The sequence below is a fragment of the Pogona vitticeps genome, chromosome 8 (assembly GCF_051106095.1).
Source record: "Pogona vitticeps strain Pit_001003342236 chromosome 8, PviZW2.1, whole genome shotgun sequence".
Classification (NCBI taxonomy): domain Eukaryota; kingdom Metazoa; phylum Chordata; class Lepidosauria; order Squamata; family Agamidae; genus Pogona; species Pogona vitticeps.
The window spans coordinates 3,510,765-3,522,938 of record NC_135790.1 but is presented as its reverse complement, the minus strand read 5'-3'; the positions used below and the strand labels follow the sequence as shown (position 1 = coordinate 3,522,938).

The 12,174-nt window shown below is 43.8% G+C and overlaps 1 protein-coding gene across 1 annotated transcript in view; it reads right to left on the bottom strand.

Annotated features, from left to right (window-relative positions):
- Positions 1-349: 349 nt before the first annotated feature.
- SFRP1 (secreted frizzled related protein 1) overlaps positions 350-12,174 on the bottom strand; it is a 31,731-nt gene continuing 19,906 nt past the window's right edge. Inside the window, exon 3 of the mRNA XM_020780386.3 lies at positions 350-5,737. Within this exon, the coding sequence (XP_020636045.2) occupies positions 5,415-5,737 (323 nt within the window). The 3' untranslated portion in view covers positions 350-5,414. The remainder of the gene's footprint in view (positions 5,738-12,174) is intronic.

Genomic DNA, 12,174 nt, shown 5'->3' with positions numbered 1-12,174 from the left:
GCCTTAGATGGTACAAGAGACCTTGTTATGCATTGTTCACAAACATGGACTCTGGATCCCTCTAGTGCCCAGTTCTGGTAATACATGTGAAAATAGGGTTTTTTTCTGGATTTTTTCTTTTAATATTTTTTAATATTTTCAGACCATGGATAAGTGAATCAGTGGATACTGACCCCCTGGATAAGTGGGTCCGAGCAAGTCAACTTGGGCTGTGTTTCTGACTGGAAGCAAAGATTCCAGAATTAATGTGGGAACACAGATGTAAGCAGGAAGGTACAGAATCATAATATTTAAAATTGGGGAGGGGGGGTAAGCATGTTAATCTGTTGCAACGGAAACAAAAACAGAGTTTTCAGTTTTAAAGAGTTTAATACTTATTTGTCATGACCTCCAACAGACAACAGCCCAATCCACTGCAGTATTGTTCAGACCAGCCATCTTTGCTAACCCTCATCTGATCTCCCAGGTAACCAGAATACTCTGCTTTTGTCATCTCCAGAAAGGAAGGCTTTGCCTACAGCAGGGGTGGGTGATTAATTTCTATAGGGGGCCACATGAAAAATCTGAAATTGTGAAGAACTCCTGCCAGTCAGTGTCCACAGGACTGGCTCGGAGGGTGTGGGTCAGTGTGGGGCAGCCTTCTATGCTCCTATGGACCTAAGGGACTGGCATCAAATTGGAGGCCAACAGATTGAAACAGGAAATCAAAATGTAGCTACACTGCAATGCAGTTGGCTAAAGCATTCCCCACCACCACCATGTCAGGGCCAGATTCAAGATAAGAGTTAGACTCAAGCGCACGGCTGATGAGCTGATTTCTTGTCTTTTTTTTATAAGAGCTACAGCAGAGTGATGACTCCCGAAATAAATGCCTTGGCCCTTTCCAGAACATTCCCAGCGCATGTTCTTCATTAACCATGCTGATCTGATGACCTGTGCATGCACTCTGAAGAAGACAGGCAGCCACCACGTATCAGCAATATGCAAGGGGGTCTGTTACAAAATCCAGATGGTTGGTTTTGTCTAATGTAAGAGACACTTTCCTTGGGAGCCAAAACAACTCATCCCCCGATGTGTCACCTCATGCTTCCATTGTGAACAAGGGCAAATAGTATTTTCTGTTAATCTAAGAAAAGGAGGGTGCTGGAGAACGATGACCAATGATTTTTTTAAAAAAAAATGTTTGGGTTAAACTCTACAATATGCTTATCATGTATTTCGACACGGTGCTCCTTTAAGTCATGAAAGATGTCTGTTGCTCCCAGGAAGAGCTTTCCTCAATCCTGCATCACAGGAATGTTTCAGTCCCAACTCTACAGGGCCTGTCCAATGTACTGAAGCCGATCCCCCAACTGAGTTGCAAAAAAGGGAAAGGCAGTTTTAGGATGCATTAACAGAAGTACAGTCTCCCTTAAGGCACACACACACCCTCTATTCAGCACTAGTTAGCCCTCATCTTCTGTTCCGTGTCCAGTTCTGGATAACGTAGTTTAAGAAGGAAACCAGCAAATTGGGGCAAGTCCAGAGGAGGGCAACAAGGATGTTCAGGGGACTGGAAACCAAGCTCTAGGAGGAAAGGCTGAAAGAACTGGGCATGAGGAGCCTTGGAAAAAGAAGATTGAGGGGAGATAGGACATCACTCTTCCAATACTTGAAAGGTAGTCATACAAAGAAGAAGCAGAATCTGTTCTTGATCATGCAGGGCATGTCATAATAGGCTCAAGCTACAGGAAGCCAAATTTAGGCTGAATATGAGGCAAAACATCTTAACTGTTAGAGCAGTGTGACAATGGAACCCCATGCCCTCAGGAGGTGATGAGCACTCCAACGCTGGGGGCAGTTAAGAGAAGGTTAGACATACCCTCTGTCAGATTTGCTTTGAGTTGAATTCCTGCCTTGAGCAAGGGGTTAGACTTGATGGCCTTATAGGTCCCTCCCCACTCCATTATTCTATGATTCTTTGCTCATGGTGGTAGGAGCTGACCACCCCAGATTAGCCCCTACTACCCGCCATCACCCTACTGAAATTCAGCACCCAACCTGCCCCACCGAGTTCAGCCACAAAGTGTTCCTTCAGAGCCATCAAGACATACCGCCGTGCTCCAAGGTGTGTGTGTGGCTCATGGCAGATTCCAGGACAAAGTTGCCCCCACCACAAACACACACACAGATCCCTCTCTACTGCCCAATATTTCCCAGAGACTAAACTAGATCTATGTACTCACAAACTCAGCCAACCGCCATGGTCTAACCTAAATGCTGGCCGGGCTCTCTCTCACCTTGCCGAGGCCATATCAGCATCGCCTCCTGCTCCAAAGGCATCAGAAGGAGTGCATTGGGGCGGCGCGGGGGAAGTGGTCGTGTTCCTCAACAACGTTTGCTTTTTCCATTTCTCAGAACTGTTGCTGGCAAAGAAAGCCAAGTGTAAAAAAAGCAAAACATAACACGAATCTGTTCTTTGTTTTCCATTCAGAGGAACGAGACGCCCCCTTATTTGTTCCTTTTAATCCACAACAAAAATATAACATGGAAATACAATCTTCCAGCCGAGAACATATTGTGTTCCTCCAGTTAATTTGGAAGTCTAGGTTGCACAAATCTGAGTGTAGAAAGAGGGGAAGGCACTGGACTGCAGGCAATGTAGTGCAAGAAGGTACTGTGATGAGTCCCGCCATCAAAACTTAAGACAAGAAGATGCTTCTTGTTTGCTTCTTGTTGGCATCTTGGTAGGATGTTGGACTTCAGGTCCCATCATCCCCCGCCATTGCCTCTGCTGGTTAAGGCTGACGGGAATTGCAGTCTGGACCTTCACATCCATCCTACCGCTCCATTTGGACTGGTAATGTTTTAAAATGAAATCGGAAAGAGAAGCCTATGTTTTGTGTTAGGGGCCTTCTTCTGTAGAGAATCATGACGCCATCATGGTGGTTCAGAGTTTGAGACCACCGGTCTCTATAGTGTGACTTTACAACTTAACGCAAAAAGATATATGGCCTGCCTTTAAGGGGAAAAAAATCCTGGATATTGTTAAATGCAATTTTCTTTTTTCCCTCCGAAGTGCTGTTAGGAAAAACAATATTAACAGAAAAACGAAGACAAGCCTGTCTCTGTAAGGACACAAACATGTGTCGGAAGTGTTGCTGTCCACAGTCTCACATTGACCAACAATATAAATGAACAGGGGGGGGAAGGGGGAGGCAGAGACCACAACCACCCCAGAACCAAATATATATATATAAACCTGTATGCTTGGAAATTGGAAAAGGTATCAAGAACAAAATTCAAGGAAGTTTTCCCTAAAAAAGAATAATATTTTACAAAAAAATATGTATTCAAAACAAATAACGGTGTTTTACCTTCTGGGAAAGGGATAGAAACAAAGCAGTGACCGAGCATTAGAAAAAATAAGTTGGCAGTGTCAAAAGTGATTCTTCACTATATTACAGTTTACAAGAAATTGACTACAACAGGATTGGCCAACGTGGGTCAAATCTAGCCATGTTTTTTCTAGACCCCTTACCAATATCAAAATATCATCCAAGGTTTTGTTTTGTTTTAAAAAGCTGCATCCACAAGGAAAAGAATTGGATATTCAAGTGTTAAGATGTTCCTTATGGGATGTGAGAACAATAGACCGTGATGATGCAGAATGGGGTTCCTTTGGCATGAGGAATGCATTTCCTTTAAAGCACCAGCATCAGTACTGTCAGGAGAACAGAACCCCACCCCTGAGAATACAGGCAATGGTCATTTTTGAATCATGTTGTTATAATATTATTATTCTGCACCAGATGGCCCATATTGCAAGCAGGGTGGGTTTGATTTAAACCAAATTGCAGAACAGCATAGGTGTATCTGCAGAAATTCAGTATCTTCATATTATGGCTGCAGAATTTTTGCTGACCAAGGCAGAAGATCGGAATAGCACCTTGCTTCTCATGAAAAACCAGGAAGCGCAGTCCCTAAGACATTCTTCAGCATAATCCTTCTTAAGATATGAAGGAGCTATGCACAATGATGCTCTTGCACCACTTTTGAGTTGCTTCAAGGGTCCCTAAACCTGTGGGCAGATTTTCCAGGAGGAAAAATTAAATTTGTGATAAAAGCCAACTGATGCTGCTAGGTATGCATGAATGCTCTTACGGTTTTTCCAATCGTAAATGGATTGCACCTTCAGAAATCCCAGAGCAGAGCTAAATCGAAACTACACAACAGTTTGTTGGAAACATTTTCTGCAGTAACCAAAACAAACAAATCCTTTCCAATTCAGCAAATCTGCAAACGAAGCAAAAACATTTTGACTCAGTCGTGTGTGTTTTTCCTCCCCGGGGATACCATCGCTCAGCCAAATCTGATTGGCAATGTAGAGCTGCGACCTCAACCCGTCCTCTGCAGAATCCCTGACTGGTTTTGATCATCCCTGTGACCAATGAAGGAAGCAAGATAAGGTAGCCCTGGGCACGGGAAATTGTTACTCAAGAAAGAGCAGTCAGGAGAATCAACAGGACCAGGTAGGGAAAAGGTGATTCTTTACAAAGGGGTATTGCTTTTCCAGAAAAGGTGTCTACACCCTTGACACTCTAACCTTCTACAGTGGTGCCCCGCTTAACGATTACCCCGCTTGATGACGAATCCGTTTCACGACGATGCTTTTTGCGATCACAATTGCGATTGCAAAATGATGTTTTAATGGGCTTTTTTCACTTCCCGACAATTGGTTCCCTGCTTCAGGAACCGATTCTCCGCATTACAACGATCAAAACAGCTGATCGTCAGGTTTTCAAAATGACCACCGGCTGCTCAAAATGGCTCCCCGCTGTTTTTAGGAGCCATTTTTCACTGAACAGGCACCCGAAAATGGCCGGCCTATGGAGGATTTTCACTGGACGAGCAGGTATTTCACCCATTGGAACGCACTGAACGGTTTTCAATGCGTTTCAATGGGCTTTTTTTCCGCTTGACGAGGATTTCGCTCTACAGCGATTTCGCTGGAACGGATTATCCTCGTCAAGTGAGGCACCACTGTACCTGCAACCCCAAGAGCAGTCAACACGGATCTACTGCAAATATTTGCATCCAGTATGGCCTCAGATATTGTTGTGCCTGTAAACCCCCCCCCCAAAAAAAAACTACCTACATATCTTCTGAACACTTCCTAGTGGGGATATAACAGGGGGCTGAGAGGAGACAGAGCAAGAAACAGGAAGCGCTAAGAGGAACACAAAGAGAAAGGAACCGCAGAGTATCAAGGGTCGGTACAGCATCCACTCTGGCAGGAGAGGCCAAAATGTATGCGAATCACAAAGTCCAACGTCTGTGCAAGTTCAGGGCCAGCCAAATTTAAAAAAAAATAAACAAAATCAACCAAATAATAATAATAAAAAACAAGAGGTCCCAAATCTAGCACTGGAGGATTATTTGAAGACCGAGTGGAATGTGGGGCACTCGGGGCTTTTCATTTTCTTCATGAACTTCTTGAACTCTTTGTTCTTCTTATCCCACTTGTGGATGGCGGTCAGAAGGTACTGGTTTTTCACCTTGCGCCCCATGATGAGAAACTGGTTGTTGAGGTTGTCGAGCTGGTGGCAGGGGCAATCTGCTCCGTTCTTCAGGTACAGCACCAGCCTCTTGAGATCCTTCTTCTTGATGGTGCCCAACTTCAGCGGCTTCTTCTTCTTCGGCATGATCTTCTTGTCTCCGTTCTCTTTCTTCACCTCTTTTATTTTCATCTTTAAAGCTGGAAAAGCAACAGAAACACGAAGAAAGGGGGGGGCGTGTTAGTTTCTCTCTCGAGGGAAACAGCAACGTCAGCAAAGAACATTTTGTGGGAGGCGAAAACATGTTAAAATACAATCTGATACAAATTGCCTCTTAAAATAACCTGGCTTTCAACGAAATTCATGTTTGATGCAGCCATGCTTGCTCACATCTGCATTTTGGTGGGGGGGAAAACCAAGTGTCAGCCCGAACTAGGATATTCATAGAATCAACAAGACTTACATTAGGATTGACTTAACATTCCAGATTACATCCATTAATTCAATGGGACTTACATTAATGTTGATTTAACATTCCAGAACATGCCCGCTGATTCATCGGAGCTAGCATTAGTGTCAGCATTCAATTAATGAGTCTCGTCTAGTTAGGAATAACGACTGGATGCCCCCCTCCCCCACATATCTCTTAAAACCAAATTCACAATCCTCTATCAAATGGCTTAGGTAATTCTAGATGATTTATTAGCAGCTAATTGTTGCCCTTCTGCTTGAAGTTAAAAGAAAATTCCAAGTCTATCTATGCTATAGCATTAAAGCAATCTGATACCACAGATTGGGATTTATACTTCAGTAGAATCTTTTATTATTGGGGCAATACTAGACACATCTGGGAGAGAGGAACTTTGTTGGGGCCATGGCATGGGGGGGGGAAAGGGGGTTACACACTCATTTCTTGTTACAGTCCTGATCATCAATCTCTTTCCTCCATACCTGCAATTTAGGCAGTTAAAACAAAATAGATGTAAAGGCACTGCTATTTGTAAGGAGAAGAGCTTACATGAGGCAGCCAGTTCCCACTCTCAATATCTCCCTTTCTGATCTCTCCTAAAAGCCCACCCTTTCTGCAAAGTCTCAGTTTAGTTCCTTTATTTGTTTGTCTGTCTCCTGCCTTTCCTTCTGTAACCCTGTGAGAGCACACATGGCTTTTTTTCACCACTTTGAGCCAAACTAGAGGATAGGTTTAATACGTTTGCTGCAGAGGGGCTCCTCCTGAAACTTATCTGCTTGTCACAGCACACAATTTTCCTCACCTAAGCCTCTTGCTTTTAGCGTGCTTTGTGCTATGATTGGTTGGAACGGAAACACAGGCGTAGGGTGCAGCTAACATACTGGTCAGGAAATGAAACCAGTTCTACTGACTTTGTCCTGGCTTCATGTCATCTGTTAAAATTGAAGGCTACCTGGAAGTCAGGACGCGTCAGGACAGCAGTGGCCACCTACCAATTCCTCTGAAACTAGCCGTTAGGGATCAAGTAATCCTTATTTAAAGCCCTGCGTGCCTGCCGACTGAAAAGTCCTGCTGAAAGACATCAACTCTGGAGGGCCATGTGTGCTTGATCAAAACAAGAAGCCAAGTGGCAGTGAAAGGGCCTGTTTAATGTGCAACACATTGTCGTCATTTTTACCCAATAAACCGGATTTCACCACAAAGGAACATTAGCTGTGGGCTGGAGCTGCTATCCATAAAGTGGAGAAAGTCCGGGGCCCAAGGAAACGAATAGTTTTCCATTTAGGTCACATCATCAGATTAGCTGTCTGGGTCCCCAGGAACAAGTGCCAAGAGCGCCCGAGTGTTCCAAACACCTTTGTTCTGGGGGGGGGGGGAGAGAGAAGGAAGGTGGGCGCTGCCTTCTTCCCGGGAGGGTCAGACCTCAGACACATCAGACATGGCTGTTGTTACCTAGAAGCCCTGCAAACCACTTAGGAGGAGGAGAAAAAGGAGGAGAAATCTGGGAAACTGGAACAACAACAACAATTCTTGTGACACCTTAAAAACTAACACATCTATCATTGCATAAGCTTCCACAGGCCAAATTCTATTTGTCTTACTTACTTACTTACTTACTTACTTACTTACTTACTTACTTACTTACTTACTTACTTACTTACTTACTTACTTACTTACTTACTTACTTACTTACTTACTTACTTACTTACTTACTTACTTACTTACTTACTTACTTACTTACTTACTTACAGCCAAGAGATCAGCACGAAATAGAAAAAATGGTGGTAGTTCGTGGTGGTTCGTGGTTCACTGTAGGTCACGAACCACAAACCCATGAACTTTAATGAATGTTCGGGGGGAAAATGAACCAATTTGTGGTCCATTTGGTTCAGGAGTTTGGGGAGCCACAAAATAGCCTTTGAGCTGCCTAGAGATACCAGAATTACAATGAGCCTTCAGCTGACTATCCCCCTCCACGTTTGGTGAAGGTTGGATCTGGGACATCCGAGTTCTCGATTCTGAGAGTGGGTCACCCCAGGGAAGTGCTCTTTAGAAGTTGGCTTGGGGAGAATTCGAGGATTGGTTCATGCCAGGAATCCTGACACAGGGTGTTGATCCTCATGCAGTGGACTGGGGAGGGAAGACATCCTTTCCCCGAAACCCATGGACAATGCCATGGTAGATGGGACAAGCAGCTGGAGGTCTGTACAATGCACTATGCTGAGAAGCTTACAATGTCATAAAACAGCGATAAATACAATTCTGCTTCATCAGATGCCTGGAGAACATCATTCACAGACTGGAGAGAACAGTGTTGCATGCAATTAAAATAACAAGGTGAAATTTGGTACTTAAAAGACCCTTATCTTCAGTGCCTATCTCTTTTAACTGAAGTTCCTGTTCACTGGTTAACCAGTGTGGTGTAGTGGATAGAGCAATGAGCCAGAACTCTGGAGAACAGGGTTCGAATCCCCGCTCAGCCATGGAAACTCACTGGGTGAGTGGAACTGGTTAAACCACTCCTTAAATATCTCACTTATCTTGAAAGTTCTATTAGAGTTGCTCTAAGTCGGTTCCAACTTGACGGTACAGAACGTGCACCCACCCACACATCCAAAAAGGCAGAACAAAGAGCTATTTTGCATTTCACCGAATCATGCCAAAATGATTGCATGCCCTAGCCCTGTGCCAGAAAGATGCAGGCCAGCTCTTAAAGGGAAGGATAGATCATTTTAAGTATAAACACAAGTGGACAAGGTCTTTTTTTCTGTGCCAAACAGGACTATCAGGGAACCAGAGACCATAACTCTATGCCACTGTGGACAGACCCTGTTCCTATGTACCAGGCAGCTTTCCCTACTCTCTCCACTGAATGATCAAGGCTATGCCCCTCAATGATGATGAAAGACTACTGTCTATAACTGAAGTATTTACTGATGTGCTGTAGCACTGGAGTTGTTGAGACCACAGCACTTAAGCCTGTGTGTTGTAATTTTCACCAGCTGAAGAAAAGAACATTGCATAGTGATTTAGGCCACTTACATGGTTCCAGCAAGTTGGATGAGGAAGGAAAACAGCAATACATGTAGATTTGTAAGGAAAAAAAATGAACTCTGACCATGTATGTCGAAATATCATATGAACTCAAAACAGCACCCTTTGTTTCCAGTCCTCTGGTGTACATAGCCATTGGTTGAAATGTTATAGAATGTCTACAAACATTCCAACTCTTCCAGACACTTCAAAAGCCCCAAAAGCTCAGGATCTCATGAAGCGTGTGAGTCTTTAAATATCACACACAAAGGAGATCTTTCTAAAGCTTACAAAGCAAAACTTTCTGCTTTTTGCAAACCAAGAACATTTTCGTTTTGCGTCCTTTCTGAAGCATTGGCCTGCAACTTGCCAAATTCTCCATGTTGAAGACAAAAAGAACTGCAGGATTTAATTTTATTAGAAAAAAAAACAAATGGGGGAGACAATAATGCAGCTATAGTTCACTTTCCTGCATGCTAACATGTGGCACCACCCTGACATTTGTCTAGCCAGCTCCTTTGCTGGATTAGAATCTGGGGCAGAAAAAAACACAGAGATTATGCCAACTTCATCTTGATGTTGGAATGGTCACAATACAGATCTCATCATCACAGTTAATTACTCTGGCACCCGCAGAAAACCATCAGGGAAAACCTCGGAAGGGATCACCAGTCAAACTCTTTGAGTCTCCTCTAAAAAGTGGCCTTCACCCTCTCACCTCCATCCCACCCACCGCAAGGGAGAGCATGAGGTTTAAGTAACAGCCGCTAATCAACACAGATGGGACGTTGGCTTTCAGCCTTCCGCAGAGAGGCCAAAATACACACTTCCCCTTTGCTGGAAACCCAACTTTCCTATCTATTCAACATGCTTGTGATCATCTCCTCCCAGATGGGGACCTGAAAGCAGGAAACACGTAGAAGTTGGGATCTTGTCCAAATCTATGGGTTTCGATCTACTCCAGTTGACCCCAACTCCCAGTCACCCAGGTCATTATTCACTCGGAATGGTGAATTGCTAATTTACAGCATTGCCAAATAAGAGGCAGGGAATTCTGTTGGATGGAGATAGAGGCAGAAAATCTCTCTCTCTCTCTCTCTCTCTCTGTTTATGTGTGTGTGTGTGTGTGAAAGAGAGAGAGAGAGTACACACTAGCAAGGTGAAAATCTTAGTTTCAATTCTGATGATTTTCTGAAAATCCAATTTGCATTTTCTTCCCCCTTTCTTTCTTCATTTTCTTCTGCTACTAGTCTGCAAGACTGCAAGGATGGGGGTGAACTGGGTCTCTCTAGCCAGCCTAACTCCAATACTTCAGAGGAGTTACTTTCCTAGAATCTCCAAGCCCATACGTTGGGCTAGAACCTGACATGCTGTTGCTCAGGACAAAGAGGACGAAACTGTTCCCTCCTTTCCACGCAGAAAAGCCAAGTAGACTGGTGGTTGAGTCTTACTTCAACTGGTAGTTGAGGTCTCTGGCTGTGGAGCCAGAGGTTAGGAATTCAATTCCCCACTGCGCCTCCTTGAGAAGGGCTGGACTCAATGATCCATAGAGTCTCTTCCAGCTCTGCAGTTCTAAAGGGCAATGTTCTTCTTGAACTGCTAGATAGCTCAATAGTTTGGGCATCTGACTATGGAACTAGAGGTTGGGAGTTCAATTCCCCACTGGGCCTTCTTAACTAGCCTTGAGCCATAGGTTCCCTTCCGTCTCTGCAGTTCTAAGAATATTATTATCATCATCAGCAACAGAGCAGCATCCTTCGCCACACCTTGTGGACATCAGTCAAACAGGGTTTTCAGGTTTTTGAAACAGCACACAAAACCTACCAAGTGTGTTGACTAGTGAGAGAAGTGGAGTGAGTCAACATTTCTCAAGAAGCTCTCTCTGTCATTGAATCAGCCTTCAACCCTTGATCAGAAAAAAGGGGAGGCCTCCAAACATCAGATTTTCACATACAAACCTGCACTGCACATTCTCCCCTCTGCCCAAATTCAACAAATGGAAAGTCATTAACTCCCTGCTGTGACATGCCCTTGAAAGAACAGGGTGTAATTACTGCCCATTTTTCATGGGCTGCTTTGTAGTGATCCATTCTTCAAAGCTGTCTGCCTCCCGACACACTGCTCCACTCTCACCGTTCCTGGAAGAGGTCCAGTACTTCACAAGAGTGTGGTCCACAGGCCTTCAAAGATGAAACAGCAACAAAAACCCTGAATTACAGATTGTGGGCCAGGCTTGCTGCTTCAGAAAATCTAGCCAACACGGCAATGCCAAAAATTTATTGGAAAGGAGCTTCCAAAACGTCTCATCGTACAGGTCCTTCACAAATCTAAAAAGGTTCACTGTTGGTGCGAACAATTTTTAGATTTAAAGTCATTGTTCCACATGTGCCTGAAGACTGGGAAGCAACAGCCCACGAGTCTTGGCTAGGGATGAGAGTTTTTGATTACAACTCCCATAATTCTTCATTCTGGGAGTTCCACCTGACAGATTTCTTATAGACATTTACTTGGGAGAAAGTGGTCCTTATCACTAACATCGCTTTGTCTCCAAAAGTAGTTTGTTACACTGTGTATTAATGCAAATAGGGAAATACTCTCTCATTCGCCCGAGGGGCCAATTTTCTAATATTGTGTCATGATAATATTTGCAAAAATTATTGTCTGTTGTAGTCCAGTTAACATTTCCAAGCTCTGTTGACAAAGGAGGAAGAGATGAAGAGGATTGCAAGAATACCTACGGGCCACACTGGGGGTGCTGATCTTAAATTATCTCGTGGGTCGGAACAGAAACCGTCCACCTTTCTCTCCCCATGGGACAAAATGACCAGAACATTTACTTTTCTTCCTTTTGGCATTTTAAGACATTTGTTGGGATGAAGGAGATTAGAGAAGTGGGTGAGGGGCATGGGCCAAAATTTTGAATATTGCTTTTTTGAAAGGAAAGAAAAAAACAGTTTTGTGGGAGATTTTAGGATTTTTAATGCAAAACTCAATGCATTTTGCATCAAGATCCCACCTGTTCTGGCAAATAGATTGCAGACTAAAAAGAAAAAAGGGTTTGGTCTTTTGGTTCTCATGTGAGAACAAAACATCTACCAGCCATTGACCATTTTTCCGACCAGGAATCTCAATGAG